Genomic DNA, 22,845 nt, shown 5'->3' with positions numbered 1-22,845 from the left:
TAGTTCCACATTTTTCACATTTCATGTTTTTTGCTGTAATTTTGCTATTTAAAATGATTCTCAAGCATAGAGCATTAAGTGCTGTCTACTGCTCCCATGCACCAGAAATCTGGGACGTGCCTTATGAGGGAAAATACATATTTTAGAGAAGCTTCTTCCTTCAGGCATGAGTTACAGAGCTGCTGGCCCTGAGTTCAATGTTAATGAATCAACAATACATATTAAAGTGTCTTTAAACAGAAGTACACATAAGACAAGGTTACATTGCTGAAAACGTGACCAGAAGCTCAGAGGAAACTAACCTTGTATTTCCCCTATGAGAAGTGTTTACATATTTGCTAATTTTGTGTTTGCAGCAACTTTACAGAACATAACTACAACAACTGTATAATAATATAAATACATACTACATTTCACACTCCATCGCCTCTGAAAGCTCTCTCTGCCCTTTCTCTCCTGCCATCCCCCATGAAGTCCTTAGTTAAGAGGATCTGCCCATGAGGAATCTATGTCCCTCTTCCAGCCATGCCCTACCCTTTTCTCTTAGGGGCTCAGAACACAGGAATTCCCTGCACAAACAGCCTCAAGTCAGAAGAAGCTTAGCCTATAGTGACGCCTGCAGTGGGGGTAGGAAGAGCGGGGAGATAGGACAAGTGTGAATTTCTCTGCCCTGCTGCATTCTGGCACAGAACTCCAAGGACTCAAAGAACTCTAAATTTGATCCTGGCTATCTAGGTGTATTTGTCATGAAAATATATTTTTCCAGATAAGATAACAGATCAGATTTTATTTAATATTATGTTAGCTTAACTTACAACTTAAATATTTAAGCACCTGGTAAACAGACCCCCTTTCTAATCTTTTTCTGGGTTTAAATAAATATTAGGTGTAGGCCTTATTAATATTACATTATTACTATCAACTTTTTATAACCTTATCAAAAGAGGGAAGGAAAAATAATTCAAGAAACTTCTTCAGATTTTTAGTGATTTTAGTGGCCGTTTACTTAACTTGGAAAAGGAACAACCTTTCAACAATAATTCAAGTTATAACATTTACTTTACTTCACTCCCAGAGGGATCACAGTCAATCACATGGCAGAACCATGAGTGACTTAACGTTTACATTTCCAGGACCGTCATACATTTTAACACAAAACAACCAACCAACAGGTATCTTTTAATATGTAATTTATTTCAGATTCTTTAGTGGTACATTCTTACAGTATGTGTGTAAGACGGCACTCACAGAACAGGGATATCTAAATAGTCACAGAGTTTTAGGGAGTTATGCAGAAAGTCTATTATAAGAGTAAATTCTAAGTTTGCTTAATGTATCTGAAAAGATCATGGCTAAAACAAAACATGATTAAATAACCAGTTTTTCTGTCCTTTCTTATTACACAACAATACAACTGCTCCAGTAGAGAGTACTTCACCATCTGAAGCTCATCTAAACACTGACTTCCTAAAAGCCTAATATTAGGATTGCAGAATAATTTGTCACATTATTGTTAAATAATATTTTAAATTACAAGATAGTATGTAAGAGCTACTGTGATTATGAAGCAGCCATGTCCAAACTAAAAGACATATTAAAATGGGTAACTGAGGTTTTTAAAAAACTTACGTCTTTTAATTTTAATGACTATTAATTCTTCCTTCATAAGAAAAGTGTTCTTTATCTTAATAAACTGAAAACTATACACTTACATTCCCTATTTTGTTTTTCACATACTGTCCTTTAACTAGCATACATTTATTCTTCCTGACCTCACTATTCTCCTCTCAACACTATTTAAAGTTCTCAAAAATATGTCCTCAGATTACTGAAAACCTGAAGTGATAGAGGTTCCACACTCTTGGCTGAATTATTAAAAATGAAATGTAACAGCTGGACAGCCTGAGGACAGGTATAGACAAAACATCAGCTCAAAGACTGTCACAGGTCAAATCACTTCCCATGCTGTGGCTCTATTCTGTCATCAGTTCACATGGGTCAAGGACTATCTAACATTATCACTGAACCCATAAGAAATAAGAAAAAAGGGAGAACAGTACTGTAACCCACACAGAGGCCAAAATAATGGGAGCCAACTCCCTTCTTAACCCTTCCGTTCTACTTGAGCAAAATCCAGTGCAATCAACCAATACACGCAGAGAGAGTGTATTATATATAGTACACAAAGTTGGTGCTTCCAAGGATAGAAAAATAACAGACAGGATTCCTGCCTCCAAGGACTTTACTTCTAGCTGAGAGGCAGCTATAGGCCTAAGTAATTACAGTAAAGACAGAAAGTGGTCAGTGGGATAACAGAATTACAGTGTATCAGTGGAACATGAAAGGGGAGACTTTCTGACTAGCTACAAGTGAAAACTTCAGGAAGGAGTCAGAGTTGTATCTTAATGGGAAGTGGACTCCCTTCCCCTTGATCGGGAAGGAATGGGAAGAACAAGAAGAGGACTTGTTTACAACAGTGGTGGGGCTCAGTTATTCAAACCAACCTTCCCACTGAAAACAACTAAAATACCAGTATAAGTATATATATTTAAAAACACTTAAAAGCATCAAAGAGTTAGCAAGACAGTAAGGAATTCCAGGCCAAAACTGAAAGGAAAACAGATAATCAAGGACAAAGGTTGGGGGGTGCTTTTGCTCCAAGGGTATTTCACCTATTCTGGAAAGTACCCTGGAAATGAACTTTCATTTTGATAACCCTGTTTGACTTACGGTGGTTACACACATCAGGGAGGGACTGACTAGAGGAAGAAAGAACAGGTTACTGGAACGGAAAACATGAAATCTGAAAGTGAGTCTAACACCTAGCTGTGCAGGAGAGACCCACGCTGTTACATTAGGACGAGGGACTGAGGCCAGTGTGAGCAGGTTATGTTCCCACACTTACTGGCCCTTGTCCTTCTTCCCTTACAATATAGCAACCTGGGACGGGGGGAGCATTTCTCTTCCACAAACTACTGTGCAATCTGCTGTGTAACCCTGCTCTCCTGTGTCTGCAATCTGGCAATAGCACTAACTTCACAACACAGCACTAAGTTATTTAACTGAACACTTACAGAAGTGTTTTCATAGATGTCAAGGTCCAAAGGCAATATGAAAATGCAATTTAATCAAAACTACTCTTGAAAATCTTTCAATTTTCCATTAAGTATAGTACTTAAATTTTCATGACGACAACTCTATACAGTGATATATAAGTATACATAAATGTGTAACATATACAGGAATGAACACATGACAAAGAGCACACATCCAAAATGTAATCTGACCATTTTAAACTTTTTGTTTGGCTGAACACTGATCATTAAATTTGCATGATATCATTATGCAGTCTTTTTATATGGTCCTGCATGGCTTGCTAGCTGCATCTTATACATAATTTCTGGTGATGGTGATAAATTATAGTAAGGAACCGCATGCAAGACACTGGGTAAATACTTCACATTATTTCATTTAATCTTTATGAAAAAGAAAAGAATAAGAAAAATCTCTCAATTTTTGTAAATGAAGGAATTGAGGCTCGGAGAGGTTGTCACTCCTCTTGAATCACACAAATCATAATGGCACAGTGAGACGCAAAGGCATGGCAAAGTGATACAAAGCCAGGATTCTTAATCGCAATGCTATACATAGACTTCACCATGCAATCACATTTTAGAATTTATATACAGGCATGTATCATTTTATTTCTGCTCTTTTTTGCTGTACTTTGCAGATATTATGTTTTTCACAAATGTAAAGGTTTGTGGTAACCCTACATTGAACAAGCCTCAGTGCCATTTTTCCAGCGGCAGTTGCTCTCTTTGTGTCTCTGTGTCACATTTTGGTAATTCTCTCCACATTTCAAACTTTTTCATCATTATTATATCTGTCATAGTGATCTGTGATCAGTGATCTTTGATGATACTATTGTAATTGTTTTGAGGTGCCACAAACCACACCCATGTAAGATAGCTAACTTAATAATGTTGTGTGTGTTCTGCTCCACTGACCAGCTGGTCCCCGTCTCTCTCCCTCTCTTTGGGCTTGTCTATTCCCTGAGACACAATACTGAAATTGGGCCAATTAATAACCAAACAATGGACTCTAAGTGTTGAAGTAAAAGGAAGAGTCACACGCCTCTCACTTTAAATCATGAGCTGGAAATGATTAAGCTTAGTAAGGAAGGCATGTCAAAATCCAAATAAGCTGAAAGCTAGGCCTCTGGCACCAGTCAGTCAACATGTGAATGAATTCAAAGGAAAAGTTCTTGAAGGAAACTAAAAGAGCTACTTCAGTGAGGACATGAATGATAAGAAAGCAAAACAGCCTTATTGCTGACATAGAGAAAGTCTGAGTGGTCTGGACAGAAGATCCAACCAGCAACAATATTGCCCGAAACCAAACCTAATCCAGAGCAAGGCCTTAACTCTCTGTAATTCTATAAAGGCTGAAAGAGGTGGGGTAACTGCAGAAGAAAAGTTTGAAGTTAGCAGAGGTTGGTTCATGAGATTTAAAGAAAAAAGCCATCTCATAACATAAAAGTGCAAGCTGATATAGAAAATGCTGATGCAGAAGCTGTAACAAGCTATCCAAAAGGTCTAGCTCTGGATAATTCATGAAGATGGCTGCCTTATTAATTGAAAAAAACAGATTTTCAGTGTAGACAAACAAACAGCCTTCTTTTGGCAGAAGGTGCCATCAAGGACATGCATAGCTAAGTCAATGCCTGACTTCAAAACTTAAAAGGACAAGCTGATTCTTTTGTTAGGGACTTAAGACAGCTGGTAACTTTAAGCTGAAGCCAATGCTTACTTTCCGTTTTGAAAATCCTAGGGCCCTTAAGAATTACAGTACATCTACTCTGCCTGTACTCTATAAATGGAACAAGGAAGCCTGAATGACAGAACGTCTGTTGAAAACATGGTTTACTGAATATTTTAAGATCACTGTTAAGACCTAGTGCTCATCAAAAAAAAAAAAAAAAGATCCCTTTCAAAATATTATCACCCAACTGACAATGCAGCTGGTCACCCAAGAGTTCTGATGGAGATGGACAATAATATTAATGCTCTTTTCCATGCCTGCTAACACAACATCCATTATGCAGCCCATGGATCAGGGAGTAATTTTGAATTTCAAGTCTTATTATTTAAGAAGCATGTTTCAATAAGACTATATATAACTGCCCTAGATAGTGATTCCTCTAATGGATCTGGGCAAAGTAAGTTAAAAACTTTCTGGAGAGGATTTACCACACTAGATGCCATTAAGAACATTCATGATTCACGGAAAGAGGTCAAAATATTAATATTAATAGGAGTCTGGAAGTTGATTCCAGCCCTCATGCATGACTCTGAGGAATTCAAGATTTCAGTGGAGGAAGCAACTTCAGATGTGGTACAAATAGCAAGAGAACTAGAATTAGAAATGGAGCCTGAAGATGTGACTGAACTGCTGCAATCTCGTGACAAAACAGATGTAGAGCTGCTTCTTATGGATGAGCAAAGAATAGTTTTTTGAGATGGAATCTATTCTTGGTGAAGATGCTGTGAAGACTGTTGAAATGAAAACAAAGGATTTAGAACATTACATAAACTTAGTTGATAAAGCAGTAGAGGATTTGAAAGAACCGATTTCATGTTGAAAGATGTTCTACTGTGGATAAAATGCTATCAAACAGCACTATGTGCTACCAAAGAATCATTTGTGAAACAGAGTCAATCCATGCAGCAAACTTCACTGTTGTCTTATTTTAAGAAATTGCTACATCCACTCCATACTTCTGCAACCACCATCCTGACCAATCAGCAGCCATCAACACTGAGGCAAGATCCTCTACTGGCTGAAGGCTCTGATGATGGTTATTAGCATTTTTAGCAATAAAAAGTATTTTTAATCAAGGTATGTGCATTGTTTTTCAAGACATAATGCTACGGCACATTAAATGGACTACAATATAGTGTAAACATAACTTTTATATGAACCAGGAAACCAAAAAATGCACGTGACTCATTTTATCGAGATATTTGCTTTATCACAGTGGTCTGAAACCAAACTCAAAATATCTCTAGCGTATACCTGTACTGTGTACATCACAGCATTGATTACAATTAATATTATTTAAACATCTGTGTCTTCCTCCTAACAATAAACTCTGTTATATCCATAGCATCTAGAATAGTGCCTAGAAATACAGTAGATACTAATCCTAATAAATGTTGAGTGAGTGGATGAACGAATAACTAAAGACAAACTCAAGGACTCTTTTGCCTCTTATAAATAGATCTAAATCCATGCATTTAACTAATTTTAAAATATAATTTTCAAACAAAATATCTTGGATTAGCTTCAGGGATTGTAAGATTTGTTATTTTGTATTCTTAAATATTTGAGACAGTCAAAAGGTAATGGCTAGTTCAAACCGCTTCAGAAAAAAAAACGTTTTCCAGGCTGTCTTATCCCATACGCTGCACCAAGAATAGTACTCAATTTATAGTCAATATTTCACAAAGCTTAATAGAGGGGCTTTATATTCCATTACTGAGTTTAAGAATCTATTTGATCTTTAATTAGTAGAAAACATGAGCACAATAGCATTAATTTTATTTGTGACATAAAATAATTCAAGCCTGTGTATAATATAAATTATTACAGTTATTATCAAGTGAATTTGAAAATAAAGGAGTAAAAGGGGATTAAAGAGCTGAAATCCATGATAGACTTGAAGGGAAATTTTAATGATGTTTCCTATCTTGGATGGCATTGTTTTATGAATATTTTGCAAGATGATAGTTACTATTTTTAAATCATATAAAACCCAAACAACTCACTTATACCCGAAATGTGCTAACTAGACTTCTTACAAAACATTTTTGTGGAAAGTATGTAATATGTTATGATAAGGAATAGGTACAGAGATAAACTCACCTCTCTTTAAAAATCATAACCAATTTGGTTCATTAGAGGTCAAATAAAATCACAAGAAATTTTTAGAGCTTGAAGTAGTACCTAAAGAAGTCTACAGCGACGGTGAAAACAGATCCACAGCTGCAGTGGGAAGAAGGAGCATAACGGAACTTCCCGGGATGATGAAAATGTTCTGTTCTTGATATGGTCGTGATTATACAGTGTCTGTGAGACCCACAAAATTCTTCTAATAGCCATCTTTGCACTTGGCAGGAGGCAGTTTTTACTGCTTGCAAAAAAAGAGCCTTAAATAATACAAAATGAAATGTTTCATGACTGAAAATCTAATCAATTCAGTTTTCATAACTGTCATCCAAGCTGAATTTTTTCATCCAAAATTTTTTTTCACTAAGTTTTTTTAGATCAAAAGAATTTTTTGATGATTCACTTCACTGTTCTACAGAAGTAAAGGCTTACCTTAAGTTAGCTAATCTATTAACTGTAAAATCAAAACCTTCATCTTAAGGAAACAGTCAAAAATTAGAAATAGAAAATTTTAACAATTTTCTGCTCATTTCAATGATTCACCTTGTGGCCTATGACATTATTCAAAAGAAAGACTGTTTCAGAAATATTCCATGAGAAATTTAATCCATTATAAGGGATTTTTCCACCTCACACCTTTAAAGATTCATTTTGTTTCCTTTTTCATTGAGGAATAATTTACATACTACCTATTTCAAGTGTATGGTCTGATTAATTTTAATAATTGTATATAGTTAAGTAACATTCACCAAAACAAGATATAGGATAGTTCTATCACCCTCAGAAAAGAATTGTTCTTAGCTCCCTTCTTTTCTGCTGTGGTAATTTCTTTCCCTATAGCACAGGTACCCTATCTACTTTCTTTTTCAAGATACTAAAATGTACTACATAATGAGCTTAATGCTAGTCTATATATATAACCACTCATAATCAAAAGAGAACATCTTAATGCCCATATAAGTGTTAAGTGGTATTCTATACCCTTCCAATGTTAGGAATAAGAGCACCCTGCACACTTCAGCCTCAAATTACCTGGATTTTCTTTAAGATTATGGAACATATTGTAACAGCAGCATATAATTTTCCAACACAATAATTCTTCTGCAGCTGAAAGGTATCCTGTAATATCATCAGCATCAATGGGAAAAGACCCCCAATTTTCAATTTGACAAAGCTTTTGGGGGGAAGCTTTATCCTCAGTAAACAACAATTTTCACATGTATAACTGCAAAAAATACAGGAATAATATAATCATTCTTGACCCTAAACCATTTTAAAGCAATGAATTATCACTTAACTTGTGTTAGTAGAAAACTAAAAAATACTTCAAAAATTGATTCATCGGGAGAAAAGTAGAGCAATGTGCTTTTATTAAGAAGTCAAGTCCCTATTAATAAAACACTGCTAGGAATGCTGATTCAATTAACCTTTTTTATATAGTAATTTTATTAGGCAACAGACTAAACAGCATGTCAAGTAAATGTCTTTCAAAGTCACCCTGTGCTTTACATTTACATGTATCTTTAAAGCATTCTAAAATATCTCAATTAGTTAATAAGAATTTTTTCAGAATTAGGACCTTGAATAAGTACTATGTTTACAAAAAATTGAAATAAGGAAACAGTATTTACTAAATCAACATGTATTGTAAACTTAGCAGCCTATGATTTAGCAATATTTTTTCCCAACAACTAATTATGTAGGAGGTGTTAAATTCAAAGACTTCTGAACTTGGAGAAATACATATAATAAATGTGCCTTTTTATAAAATTAGATACAGAATGGTATTTGTCAAATGTAATTTTATTTTCAACTGTTCTGTAACATTGTTGAAAAAAAGACAGAAAATATGGTAATTCAAATTGGAAAGCAAGATTGTGAACTTTAAAAGTCTGATTTTGAAAAAAATTCTGATAAACATAGTAAGTAGTAGTTTTCCCTTATAATTTTCTCCATCTCAATTCTATTAGAAATTCTAAACTTACACAAAAAGAATAAGGAAAATAAATCTTGCTCTGTAAGCCGTATATAATCTAGATCGCTTCAAAATTAAAACAGAGAGTAGTAATTATGTCCGACCTTCCGTAATACTTCATTAACCGTATATGAAAGAGGTATTTCACTGAAATCCAGAAAACTGAAAATTACGCCTTTAAACAACTGTAAACCCTTCAGGATGGCAATTCTGGTCTAATATAATGGGAGAGATTCTAGAGGCAGAGGATATGTGATCAAGCCTAGATTTTACGCCTCCCTAATTGTGTGTTTGAGACAAATCACTTAACTATAACTAAGCCTTAGTTTTCTCAACTGCAAATATGGGGATACTATTACCTTCCTTACAGGACTACTGAGAGGGTAAAACCAAATAAGATGTGACTGCATTTAAGAACTATGAAGTACAAACTAGTATAAAGTACAACACACGTGACCAATTATATACTTACTATCACATACTTTCGTGCCTTCTCAAACAGAATATACTGAACATAATTTAACCCATGGCCACAATGCTAAATATAAGTTATCATGCTAAGCTTTAAATAGGGATGAAAGACACTGCAACCCAGGCTACAGGAGGCCAAGATGCTTGGCTGATTGTTATGGTACCTCCTATAGGTCTGGTTGCTTTCTGCAGTTTGCTGTTGGCTGGTACTTCTTGCTGCTATTAGTCCACTCACTTACCTAAAGGGAGCCTTCCCAGAGTAACACTAGCTAGAATTATCTCTACTATAATTTGCTATTTGATTTCCTTTCTCAACAGATAACTTTTCATCTTCACAGAGAAAAAAAAGAAACCACCAATGAGAGCTCATCAACTTCCTGCCACCAAACTAGTAAGTGAACCAGTTCTTAGATCCAACTTTCCTCTCCTGTAACAACAGAGACAGGCTCATCCCTTTTCTTATCTAAAGCTAATCCTTCCACCTAGGCTTTAGGTCTCACCCCCTTCTGCCATTTGTCAGTTACTCTCTCTCCTATAATTTCAATCCCAAGCTTTCTCTTGGCTACTTCTCATAAAATTTAAACATGCTCGTCTCTTCTATCTCTAAAAAGAAAGGCAGGGAAAAAACCTTTAGTCACACTTTTAGTTACCTGTATTCTCCTTACCTGACTGCTATACCTCTCTTGACCTAGAGAAGTAACACTAAACAAACACTTCTAAATAACATTAAATAAACACTTCTACTAGGGGAAGGTTCCCACGAGGAAGGGAGGCATGGCAGGGAGCAGGGGAGGCAGGGATTACAACTAAGATAGTTTTGAAACAATGAACAAGAGTTAATCAGGTGAGGTAGGGAATGGGGCACACTGGACCAGGGAGAGAGAGCATATGGCATACGGCCAAGGAAAGTGGCCTCTAAAGGCAAATGAGAATAATGCAGAACTTCTACTAAATGGCAGATTCATACACTATTTATCCCTGCTCCCTTCCAAAACTTCACTAAATTAATAGCACAGGAATAATAATAAATTTAAAAGGCAAAGTCATAAATTTGTTCAGTATAAATATTAATGAAAGAAAAGAAACAGCAGATAAGACATCTAAATTTGAGAAGACAGAAAACTGATCAATCAGTGGTAACCAATCCAGTTTACTTAAGAAAACAGAAACCTAAGCCTGGACCAAGAGACAACAAGATGAGAATTCATTCATTCACAGGCCAGAAAAACTGAGGAACTGAAGGCACTAAGTACCTCCGAGAGTGGGGCTGAGAGGCAGGACTAAACAGGAAGATTGGCTGAGACTTCCAAAGAAATAGAGGTCCAGCTGTCCTCATCACAGAACCATCTACTATGCAGGCATCCATTCGCTCCTGCCACAGCAGAAAATCAGGCTTGCTGTGTAGATAGACCAGAGAAAGTTTTAGATTTTAGGACACCATTTTGAGGGGCAGAATGCAATGTGCACTGAAAATGGAAGGAAAATGGAAAGTTGATACAGGAAGCAGTACAAGTCCAAGTTCCCATCTTCCCAGGCAGGATATTTGAGAATTCCCAGCTGGGAAATGGATTCAGATGCTGCATATTTGGGGTCATCCAACAAAATGATTAATCCTACCTGATGAAAGCCCCCCAGTCATGCAAAGGGGCCTCTGAATAAGCTTGTAACATTTTATTCTTAAATATGAACAGATGACCAAGGATCATCAAATATATGAAAATAGCTTCTGTAACAAATGGAAGGAAAAACCCAAAACCAAATGAACAAAAAGAACTCAAAGGGAGAAAAAAAGACAACTTAAAAATTATTAACCTTAGAAAGATAAAGACATTCTATCCCTAAAACAGTAATAGTAGGCCACACACACACACACAGGAAATTCAGCAAATCGGGCAGAGTTCATAGAAGTTAAAATTACAAAGATAAAATTGTCGACAGAAGAATTAAAACATAAAGGTGATTACACTCATATAGTTCACTCAATGAACAAATACTTAATGAGTGTCCATTACTTTCCAGAAATGGTTTTAGTAGGAGGTACATCAGAAATATATCATGCCCTAGGACACAACTGAAGAAAATACACCAGAGAGTGTGATAAACTATGTCAAATGCTGCTGTATTACATGTAGGGCTGACCAATTAAATTTATCATTTAGCAAAGTGTGTCTGCCTGGAGGAAGAGGTTTCATCCTTGGAATGCCCAGCAATAGTGTCTTTCCCTCTTCGCAACCCTCCTTTCCATAGTATCTACTGGCCCCACCTCCACAGTCCATCTCTCCACAAGAAGCCAGCACAGCATAGCTTATCTGAAGATAGGCCAATCATTCCTCCTTTTAAGTGTCTTTTTCCGTCTTTTCTCACTTTCATCCTCCTTCACCAAGACTTCAGTTCCTCACATTTGCAGGCACACAGGACAGAGGTCCTACACTTGGCTATGCATCAGAACCATCTGCCCAGCTGGCTAAAACTGCAAACATCTAAGTGAAGTAAGCCAGAAAGAGAAAGAAAAATACCATATAGGATATCACTTACACGTGGAACTTTAAAAAGAAAAATGATGCAATGAACTTATTTATAAACAGAAACAGACTCAGACATAGAAAACAAACTTATGGTTACCAGGGACATAATGGCTGAAAACATTCCAAACCCACTGACAGAAAGACATCAACCAAAAATACAAGAAGTTCAGTAACCCTAGACAGGGTAAGTATAATGTAACCACATTTTAGGCACACAGGGGAGAAACCACTACAATCAAAAGATAAAGAAAAAAATCTTGAAAGCAACCAAAGGAAAAAAAGACATTGAAAAGAAGTAAATGAGGACAAGAATTATAGCTGACTTCTCAACAGAAACAATTGAGTAGTACTATTTAAAATAAAACAATAACACTATACTATGGTGTTTGTAGAATACATAGAGATAAAACATGAAAATAAGAAAAGGAAAAGAGGGTGGTAAATGGAAGTGTACTGTTATGAGATTCTTACACTGTGAAGTAATATTTTTTGAAGGTAAACTTGATAACTTAAAGATGCACATTACAATCTTTTGAACAATTACTAAAAAACATACATAGAAGCATAACTAAAAATTCAACAGAGAAAATAAAATACCAAAAAATTACTGACTCACCCAAAAAGATGAAAAGAAAAGCAAAACAGAGGAACAAAGAGCAAACAAGACACAATCAAAACCAAAAACATGATAGATTTAAACCTAAACACTGTAAATAATTATATCAAATGGAAATTAACTAGGGAGTGGGAGAAATTAGGTGTTGGTCAAAGTCCCAGTTAGAAGAGAAATAAGTTCTGAGGATCTAGTGTACAGCATTGTGACTACAGTTAACAATACTGTATTGCATACTTGAAAGTAGCTGAGATCTTAAATCTTCTCACAACACACACACACACACACACACACACACACATACATACACAAACCCACACACAGGTAACAATGTGAGGTGATGGATGTGCTAACTATGCTTATTGTATTAACTATTTCACAATACATATGTGTATCAAATTGTCATGTTGTATGCCTTAAACTTACCCAATATCATGTCTATTACATTTCAATAAATTTGAAGGGAAAATGTAAATAGAATAAACATCCCCATAAAAAGGCAGAGATGGACAGACTGAAATTTTTTTTAAGGTTCCAATTACCTGTTACATACAAGAAAACATCCTTTAAACATAAAAGAGACTGACTGGAAGTGAGAAAGTGGGAGAAGATAAATCATATAAACATAAGTATAAGAAAGCTGGTGTGACCAGAGAAATACCAAAGTAGACCTCAAGAACAGTACTATGAGATATACAGAGGGGAATTTTATAATGATGAAAGGTTCAAATTCATGAAGACATAGAAATAAAAAAACATATGCACCTAATTTAAGAAAAGATCCCAAAATAAATAAAATAAATATTAATAGAATTAAAGAGAAAAATAGACAAATCCACAATCACAGTTGAAGACATTAACATCCTTCTCTCAGAAACTGATAAAACAAATAGATGACAAAAATTAGTAAGGATATAAAATACTTGAACAACACTATCAACTTGACCTAATAGACATTTATAAAACACTATATCCAACAACAGCAGAATACATATTATTCAAGTGCATGGAAACATTCACTAAGATAGACCATATCTTGGGCCACAAAAAAGTTTTAATAAATATAGAAGAATGAAATTATACCAAGTATATCCTCTAACCACAACAGAATTAAATTAAAACTCAATAAAAGAAAGATCTGAATACTTCTAATATTTAGAAATTAAACAATTTACTTCCTAGTAACTCACATGCCAAAAAAAAACTATTACAGGAGAAAATTTTAAATATTTTGAACTGAATAATGAAAATACATATCAAAATTTGTGGAATGTGGCTAAAGCAGTGCTTCTGGCTTAGAGAAAAATTTATAGCTTTAAGTGACTATGTAAGTATGCAAGAAAAAGATGACAAGGGTATAATCAATAATGCATGTTTCTACATTAATAAGCTAGGAAAGAAAAGCAAGGAAGTAGAAGGAAGGATATCATAAAATTAAAAGCAGAAATCAAATGAAGAGAAGTAAACAAACAATATAAAAATATCAACAAAGTAAAAGTCGGTTCTTGACAAAGATTTAAACTTCCAGCAAGACTCATTAGGAAAAACAAATAGAAAACACAAATTACCAATATAAAGAATGAAAGAGAAGACAAAACCACACATCTTACAGCAATAAAAGGATAATAAGGAAATAGTATGAACATTATGACAGTAAATTAGACTTCTTAAATAAAATGGACAAATTCTTAAAAAATACAACTCACCTATATTGATGAAACAGGAAATGTAACATTTGAATAGCCCCATAGCCTCTAAAAATAATTAAATTCATAATTGCAAACACTTCCCACAAGGTAAACCTCAGGCCCAGATGACTTCCCTAGTAAATTCTATTAAACACTTAAATAAGAAATAACAGCGATCTTACACAAACTTTTTCAGAAAAGAGAGAAGATGGAATCATTTCCCAAATATTTTACGGAGCCAGCATAACCATGATGCTAAATTTAGACACAGACATACAAGAAAACAAAATTACACCAGTATACAGTATGAATCTAGACATAAAAATCCTTAACAAGATAACAGCAACTAGAATCCTGCAATATATAAAAACCATAGTATTTCATCAACAAGTGAGATTTGTTTATCCCAGGAATGCAAAATAAATTTAACATAAGAAAAATCAATGTAATTCAGTACATGAACAGATTAAAGAAGGAAAATTAATACATGCAAACTTCAATAAATGTAAAAAAAACTAACAATTTAATACTTATTCATGGTAATTACTCTCAGCAGCTAGGAATAGGAAAAATTTCCCCAATCTGACAAAGGGCACCTTAAAAAACACACTAACATTATATTTAGTAGTGAAATATTGAAAGTTTCCTCCCTAAAGCCAGGAACAAGGCAAGGATATTTCCTCTCACCACTTTAACTGAACATTATAATAGAAACACGTAACTTGTGCATTAAGGAAGGAAAAATAAATAAAATGCATACAGATTACAAAGAATTAAAGCTTTCTTTATTTGCAAATGGCATAAGTGTGTTGGTGGAAAATTCTAAGGAATTTACAAAAACAGCTATAAGACAACTGAAAAGCAAATTACCAAGACTGTGGGATACAAGATCAGTATATAAAAATAAACTACAGGTCTATATACTATCAATAAATAACTGAGGAAATAAAATTAAAAGGAAAAAAATTTACCAGGGAATCAAAAATGTCAAAAAATTAGAAATAAACCCAAAGAGAGATGTATAACACTACACTGAACATTCTAAAAAATTCTGAGAAATTAAAGATGACTTAAGTAATGGAGAGATAAAGTATATTCATGGATTAGAAGACTCAATATTGTTAAAAGCCCATTCTGCTAAAGTGGATACATATTCAGTATAATCACAATTAAAATTCAAGCAGGATTTTAAAAACAAATTTGCAAGCTAATTCTAAGATTCTATGTACATGGAAACAATCTAAAATAACTAAAATAAATTTGAAAAGGACAAAATTAGAGAAACTTAATGACTTAAAAACTGCTTATAAATCTATTGTAATCAAGACAGAGGTATTAATAAAAGGCTAAACAAATATATCAAACAGAATAGAGTCCATAAATAGACCTATATTGCCAAGACAATCCAATGGAGAGAGAAAAATCTTTTCAATAAATGATGAACAACTGGATATCCATATTGAGGGAAAAATAAAAACATGACTTCCTACATCACACCACACACAAAAATCACAGGTCTAAAGGTAAAAGTAAATTATAACCTTCTAGGAGAAAACACAGGAGAATAGCTTCATGATCTTCTTAAAGAAGACACAGAAAGCACTAAGCATAAACAAAAATTGTATTTCACCAAAACAAAAAACGTCTGCTCATCAAAATCACCATTAAGAAAATGACCTAGCAAGCCACAGAGTAGGAGAAAATACATAATATATATACATATCAAGACTATACTTAATTTTTAAAATAACAGACTTCACAAAAGAAAAAAAAAATAAATGACTAAAATCACATTTAAAATGAGGCTAACATCATTAGTCATCAGAGAAATACAAAATAAAACTACCATGAAATATCACTATAAACACAGAATTGCACAGTGGTTCTCAATGAGGCAGGGAGGTTTCCAATTTTTACCTCCCGGAGACATTTTTAGTTACTACTGGCATGTAGAATGCTGCTAAACATCCTACAATATACAGGACAGTCCCAAATAACAAAGAATTATCCTGCCCAAAATGTCAATGGTGGCAAAATTTAAAAACCCCTAACAAATAAAGTGAAAGAAACTAACAGCATCAAATGTTGGTGAGATGTAGAGCAACTGGAACTATCCAATACATTATGAAAGGGTATGCAAAATAGTTCATGTACTTTGATGTTTGACAGATGTCACCATATCAAGCGCACATGGATTCTTGTAAAAGTAAAGGTCAACATGGCCTACAAGGTCCTGCAATGATCTATCAGACCCAAACTACTCTTCTAGCCTAATCTCCCAGTTAACGGAGCCACAAGGATGATACAGTATTAGGAAAATTTTCAAAAGTCTACTTGATTTTACTGACAAAAATTTTTAAAATTCTGAGACAAAAGAAAGTTTACATCATTTAGCTCAACTTCCTACCTAAAGCAGGGATATTAATATATTTTTGAAAGTGAAACATTTGCTGTCTCTCACAATAAACCCTAAGTAATGGCAAAATTTCATAGATCTATTTGATAAAAACGAGAGAAACAATTAATGCTATATAAATAATGGTCCTCTACTCCTTTTGTAAACTGAGTTAACTGGAGGCCATTATAGTTACTAACAGTGACTTAAGAAACCTCACAACATAAGTTGAAAAAAATTAATACGATAGTTTAGAAAGATACTATTTATTACTAAGTACCACAATTCATTTCACAAGAGTGGAGTCAGATGAAGGACAGTGTTTAACTGGCCTAAATTAGTATTATTCAACAGAAACATAATGCAAACTATAAATGCAAACTTCATATGTAATGTTAAAGTAAAAAGCACATGAAATCAGTTTTTGATAATTATATTTATTATATATGCAAATTTATGTATATATTATGTATAAAGTATACAAAAAAGTTAATATATACAAAATATTATCATTTCAATATTTAATCAACATGAAAATTTTAGATTATTTTATATTCTTTTTTTGTACTAAGTCTTCAAAATACAATGCATACTTTACACTAACAGCACATCTCATTTCAGACTAGCCAAATTCAAGTGTGTAACACACCTCGTGTCTACTGGATGTTAGTGTCGCTTATTACATGACACACTTCTAAGCGTCTTACATGGATTATTTCATTTAATAATCCATGAGGAACATATAGGGGAAAATAATTTGTCCAACTTCTCAAGGTTAGTGGTAGAATCAAGATTTTAACTCAATCAGCATGACTCATTTGTGATCCAAACCACCAAGCTATCCCACCTCAAATCAATTTTTTTTAAACAATATTACTAAAACTTTCAATTAACCAAAGTAATACTTTGAGTCCTGCTCTGATATCATATACTCATTTTATGGAAACCCAAATTTCTGACCACATAAAAAAACTGATTTTCCCCCCAAAATTTGGAATCTGAAAGAAAAGACTTACCATTAATATGAGTTTTTGATATTTTTGTTTTAGGTCTGACACGCTTGCAGTTGGATCTGCCCCCAGAATACGGTACCAATCCTTTTTTGGTATCTGCTCAAATGCCATCATCCCTCGAACAAGAAGTGGGCCTTCTTAGATCAGCTAAATAGAAATATTGATGACAATTCATTACAGTCTGCGTGTATCTAAGAAATAACCAGTAACTGCTTTACTATTTGGTATTTAATTGAGCGATTCATGATTACATTGCAAACCTGAAGCATATATTTTCATTTAGAACGCCCCAGGAATATCCTGTATAATTATATAGACAAGTATAGAAAACCTGTTAGATGTTTCATGATATATGCTTACATGTTAATGAATACACATCAGTATTTAAAAATAGAATTCAATAATAAACCCGACAGTGGATGATCCTCTAAGAAAGGTATTTCTGCGAAAAACAGAACACAGTTAAGTACTCACTAAACACACTACAAGAGTTGTATATATGTTTACAAAATGAATAAATATTTTTTAAAAGCAAAGCAAAATATCAAAGAATTAAAGTGAATCTGGGAGCACTCCCTCTTAATTTTTCCAATTCACTTTTCTTCCAAATTACCTTAAAAGAATAACAAGCGAAACAGCCAGTCAGCTGGTAGCAAGAGTCTCCTGAACATTGGAGAGGCACTCAGGCCTCCCAAAGAAAGAGCTCCTGAAACTGTTCACTGGAGGACACGCCAGCCCTCCAGGCGACGGAAGACCCCGCCCGGAGCTCTGGACCCAGGCAACCTCTTCCCACAGCCGACAGCTTAACGAGACAGCCGGGGCTTCCTCAAAATTGGGACCCGGAAGCCCACTGTATTCACAGTCGGCTCTGTCGCCCAGCTACAGGCGGGTACCCTCTCCTGGCTTCACTCGATATCATACTTACCAAACTTCGAAGAGCCATCGGCGTCAACTCCTTGCTTATCCTCTGCCAAACCTCGGAGCCGGCTTCAGCTTCCGCCGGAAGTCGCTGCTCTGACGTAATCACGTTTCTAGTCGAGCCGTTGTGGCTGAGGCACCTATCGGAAGCGCCGCGCCACTCCGCCCTCTTGGACGCGGTCGTTATGGTAACCAGTCGCCGCTTCCAAGGAGTTTGCCAGCAGTAAGTGCCCAAGCTGTGGAAAAAGGGATCCTTCGCCTCATTCTAACTCGTTCCTGTCGTGGCTCCCCGACCCACGCTCCTTTCCTCTTACTCAGCGAGCACCCCACCCCCTGGGCTTCCTCGGCCTCCCTTCAAAGCTTCCTCCGGCTTCCCTTCGCAGCGCTGCTCCCAATCCTTTTGTGGTTGACGAACGTACTACTCTGGCGCGGGATGGGGGTGGGGGTGGGGTGAATACTGGGATGGGGGAGAAGAAGGTGAGACAGATGAGGAGACCTGATTTCTCCCTTGTCCCTACACTTCCCTTCGAATGGTCACATGCTAAGAGAACTAAAACCTATGCTGAGTAAAGTTTTTCTGTTTCAGTTTTAATAGTTTTCCTGGAAAAGATGTTCAACTTAATTATTTCTTTTAGATCTTAACTGCCTTAAAGAATGAAAACTTTTCAAAGTCCTTTCACATTTACAACCTCTCTTCACTTTCTCTTCAATCCAGTGAAGCAAGTAAGGCAGATGTTATTATTGCCATTTTGTAGATGAGAAAACAAACCAAGGATCAAGGCCAAATAGCTAACTAGATAGAAGCAGAACAGCAAGTCTTAGCAAGTCTATATATTCTCAGGGCAGCTATGCTTGCTTTCAACCTTACAGAAAAAGCAGAATAAAATGCTCGCTTTGAGGCAGTTCCTGGGCACTCCGAATGGGCACTTAGTTTTTTGTTGTTGTCAACTTTTGTCATCTTCCCTCTCCTTTTCATTCGTCCTGTTGCTCCTTTCTATCGTCAAATCTCTGTTCTGCTTACCTTATATTGACCACTCTTGCTTGCATTGTACATAGAGGTGAAAAATGCGTCTCATTTCTCGGCAGCATAATATGGGTTTCACTTGGAAATGTTAAGGTAGTTTTGATGTTGTTACCACTTAGAGTTGCTTTCTTCTTTTTTTTTTTTTAAATCTTTCTTCCACCAAATCTCAATTTGAGAAGCAGTCAAGACAAACCCTAAGCACATTAAATAAGATATTTTGATATGGTAAATTATTTTATAGTGGTCTGAACTATAAAAAATAACTGAATGATACAGGAAATTTTGAAAATCTAAAAGGAAAAATATGGATTAGATTCTCCATAGGATTTTGTCAGGTTTAATAGCAGACACAACAAGCATCACACTCAGAGGATCTGATTTTTGGTCCTGATTCCAACATACCTTCTGTGTGGCCCTAAGGATACCTAAAACCAAAAAATTAAGTATTATTCTGAAAACCTTCCTCTACAGAATGGCACCCCTTTGAACTTTTCTAGCCCTCAAACTTTCCTTTTTCCTTTCCCTGCATACTCCTTTTTATGGACAGTTATGCTCAGATCCTCCAGTTTTTATAGCCAAAGCACTTTATTTTGATTAATGATGCCATTAAGGTATTGTGTTTTTTTCCTTTTTTGAGCAAAATTCAGAAAACTCTAATCACTGTACCTCAATTTTCTCAATTTACTTTCTATATTTGTATTTATTTGTTTGTTTGTTTGTATTTAGAAGGAGGTAACACTTTTTTTTTGTCCCCAGCAAATCCCAAGTGTTCTGTCATTTCATATCAACATACTTTAGTTTTCATCCCTAAAGCATACTTTAGTTTGCATCAGTAAAGCATACTTTAGTTTGCAACTATTTCTTTCATCTCCATAGTGTCATTATTCCATCAAAATGATCAACAATTCATTGATGTTATCCAACTTAGTCCTTAATTATATTTCCCTAGTTGTCTAAGAAATGTCTTTTTATGGTCAGTTTGCTTGAATCAGCATTCAAAGTCTGCACATGGTACTTGGTTGGTCTGTCTCTTAAATATCTTTTAAGCTATAACAGTCCCAATTCTCGACTACTACCTTGGTTTTTTTTTCCCCTTTTTCTGTCATTGGCTTATTGAAAAGACAGATCAGTTGTCTTACAATCTGAATTTGTCTCTATTTATACCAGAATAAACTTCTTTAAGCACTTTTTACATGAATCCTTCCCCATTAATGTTCCTTTATTTTCTCATTTTCTAGAGCACTGCTGTCCAGTAGAAATACATTGTAAACCACAAAAGCAAACCACATATGTGATTTTAAATTTCCTAGTAGCCACGTTAGGAGAGTAAAAAAGAAACAGGTGAAATGGATTTTAATAATATATTTATTTAACCCAGTATATCCAGAGAGTATGGATCATTTCAAAATGTAATCAATATAAAAATTATTAATGAGGTGTTTTACATCCTTTTTTCATGCTAAGTATTCAAAAGCTTGTCTGTATTTTATGTGTACAGCTCACCTCAATTTGGATTAGCCACATTTAAAGTGCTCAATAGCCACATCTAACTAAGGACTGCTTTACTGAACAGAGCAGGTCTAGAGAATAAAGACTTACCTCCTTAATCTGGCATTCAGTTACCTCCCCAGTATGATCCTAGTTTTCCAACCTTATCACCTATTATCTTCATACATAAAACCTTTAAATAATTGGATATTTTCTTGGTACTTCATCCATAATTTTGTTCTTCTTGCTTATGATACCATAGCTCTTTTCCTCATCCTGTCAGTTTTATTTCTCCTTTAAGACCTATCTCTTCCATCAAGTCTTTTATGATGGCCAGGTCCTTAGAAATTACTCCCTTCTCTCAACTTTCATAGCAGTCCTGGGTGTACTCCCCATTTGTACTCATCTGATCCCACAAGGTATTGTTACACACTTCAGATGCCTGTTGTAATTTCCTAATTGTATCATAAGCTGTCTGGGGGCAGGAACACGTCTCAGAGAAACTAAGCACCAGCTTTCTTGCTGCATTCTCTGGATTTCTAATGATGTGAGTGTATAGGCTTGTTTCTCACTATTTTATTTTAAGAAGGTAACTTATTCATTTATAGAAAACTAATGTAGCAGAAATATAAACTATGTTAGCATAATGGTTAAGAGCATGGATGCTGGAGTCAAACACGTAGGTTTGAATCCAGGTTCTGCCTCTTACTGGTTATGTGAACACTTTAAGTTAATCTCTGTGCCTTGGTTTCTTCCTCTATAAAATAGAGATAATAATAGTATCTCCTTCATAGATTTGTTGTGAGGATTAAATGAGATAACGGTGTCTGAAAGTAGTAAGTACTCAGTGAAGATTAGCTATTGTTGTTAGTATTAATGATGAAATATTTGTTGCTCAGTTTTGATATTAGAACAGTAAGAATTTATGGTAGTATTTTAGGAATTTCTAAACAGAGCAAATGAAAGCCACAGACTACTGAATTAGAAAAAATGAAACCAAACCCAAATGTTTGTTGAGCTGTAAATAAATTAAAAACATGGGCAAAAACCTCGTAATTCCTGTGTCATCAGATTCTAACATAAGCAGAGTAGGCATCCATTAAATATTTGATTTTAAGATGATTCATCAGATACTCTGTCTAGAGTTAGATATAGATATAGATGTAGATATAAATATAGCAGAGATTTGAGACCCTTTGTTGTAGTGATAGCAAAAAAAATCACATTCTTACTCAATTTATCACTTTAGTACTTGCCCGCTCATAAACTTACTAATGTTCACTACATATTAACAGATTCCTACCTTGTGATCATTAGTAAATTGCGCTTCTTATTGATATATATGTGCAATATATACAGCCTACTTCTGTTAATTATTTCTTACCCTGGGATTATATTTTCTTGGCTCTTTCTACTGATTTCATTTAATTTCCTTGATCTGATTTATCTCTGAATTTTTAGGATTTTCATATCAGTGAACTAAGCTGTATATAATTTTAAGTACCGGAGAATATTATGGCTATATTCTGAGATTAGATGATTGCCCCTAGAACAACTTAGAATCTATTAGCTAGTGATGAGGTTGAAAAAAAAAAACAAAACCCACAATCACATAGAACATATATAGCCTTCATTTACTTATTTATTCAATCAACAAGTATTTATTGTCTACCAGTTGTCCCATATTCTGTTGCAAGACATGCAAGACTGAGTTGGCTATAGTCCTCTCAAAATCTTATAGTTTATCTGAGTAGACAGACAAGCAACTGAAATAACTGTGCCAA

General features: G+C 34.9%; 2 protein-coding genes across 12 annotated transcripts in view; one reads left to right on the top strand and one right to left on the bottom strand.

The window, feature by feature from the left end:
• Positions 1 to 18,665, bottom strand: part of DNAJC24 (DnaJ heat shock protein family (Hsp40) member C24) — a 48,504-nt gene extending 29,839 nt beyond the window's left edge. For 3 of the 4 annotated variants that reach the window (XM_006198344.4, XM_072969727.1, XM_072969728.1), the window contains exons 1-2: positions 18,557 to 18,665; positions 17,635 to 17,778 (exon numbers count right to left, since the gene is read on the bottom strand). In XM_006198344.4, coding sequence (XP_006198406.1) covers positions 17,635 to 17,745 — 111 coding nt within the window. In that variant the 5' untranslated portion in view covers positions 17,746 to 17,778; positions 18,557 to 18,665. Of the gene's footprint in view, positions 1 to 17,634; positions 17,779 to 18,244; positions 18,388 to 18,556 lie in introns of those variants that run through there. The other variant, XM_072969726.1, reaches the window with a different exon arrangement.
• A 2-nt stretch (positions 18,666 to 18,667) lies between these two features.
• Positions 18,668 to 22,845, top strand: part of DCDC1 (doublecortin domain containing 1) — a 382,148-nt gene continuing 377,970 nt past the window's right edge. For 7 of the 8 annotated variants that reach the window (XM_072969714.1, XM_072969715.1, XM_072969716.1 and 4 more), the window contains exon 1: positions 18,669 to 18,772. The gene's annotated coding sequence lies outside the window, so the exon portion shown is untranslated. Of the gene's footprint in view, positions 18,773 to 22,845 lie in introns of all 8 variants that reach the window. The other variant, XM_072969711.1, reaches the window with a different exon arrangement.

Source organism: Vicugna pacos, chromosome 10 (assembly GCF_048564905.1).
Source record: "Vicugna pacos chromosome 10, VicPac4, whole genome shotgun sequence".
NCBI lineage: Eukaryota > Metazoa > Chordata > Mammalia > Artiodactyla > Camelidae > Vicugna > Vicugna pacos.
This window is presented reverse-complemented; position numbering and strand designations above follow the sequence as displayed.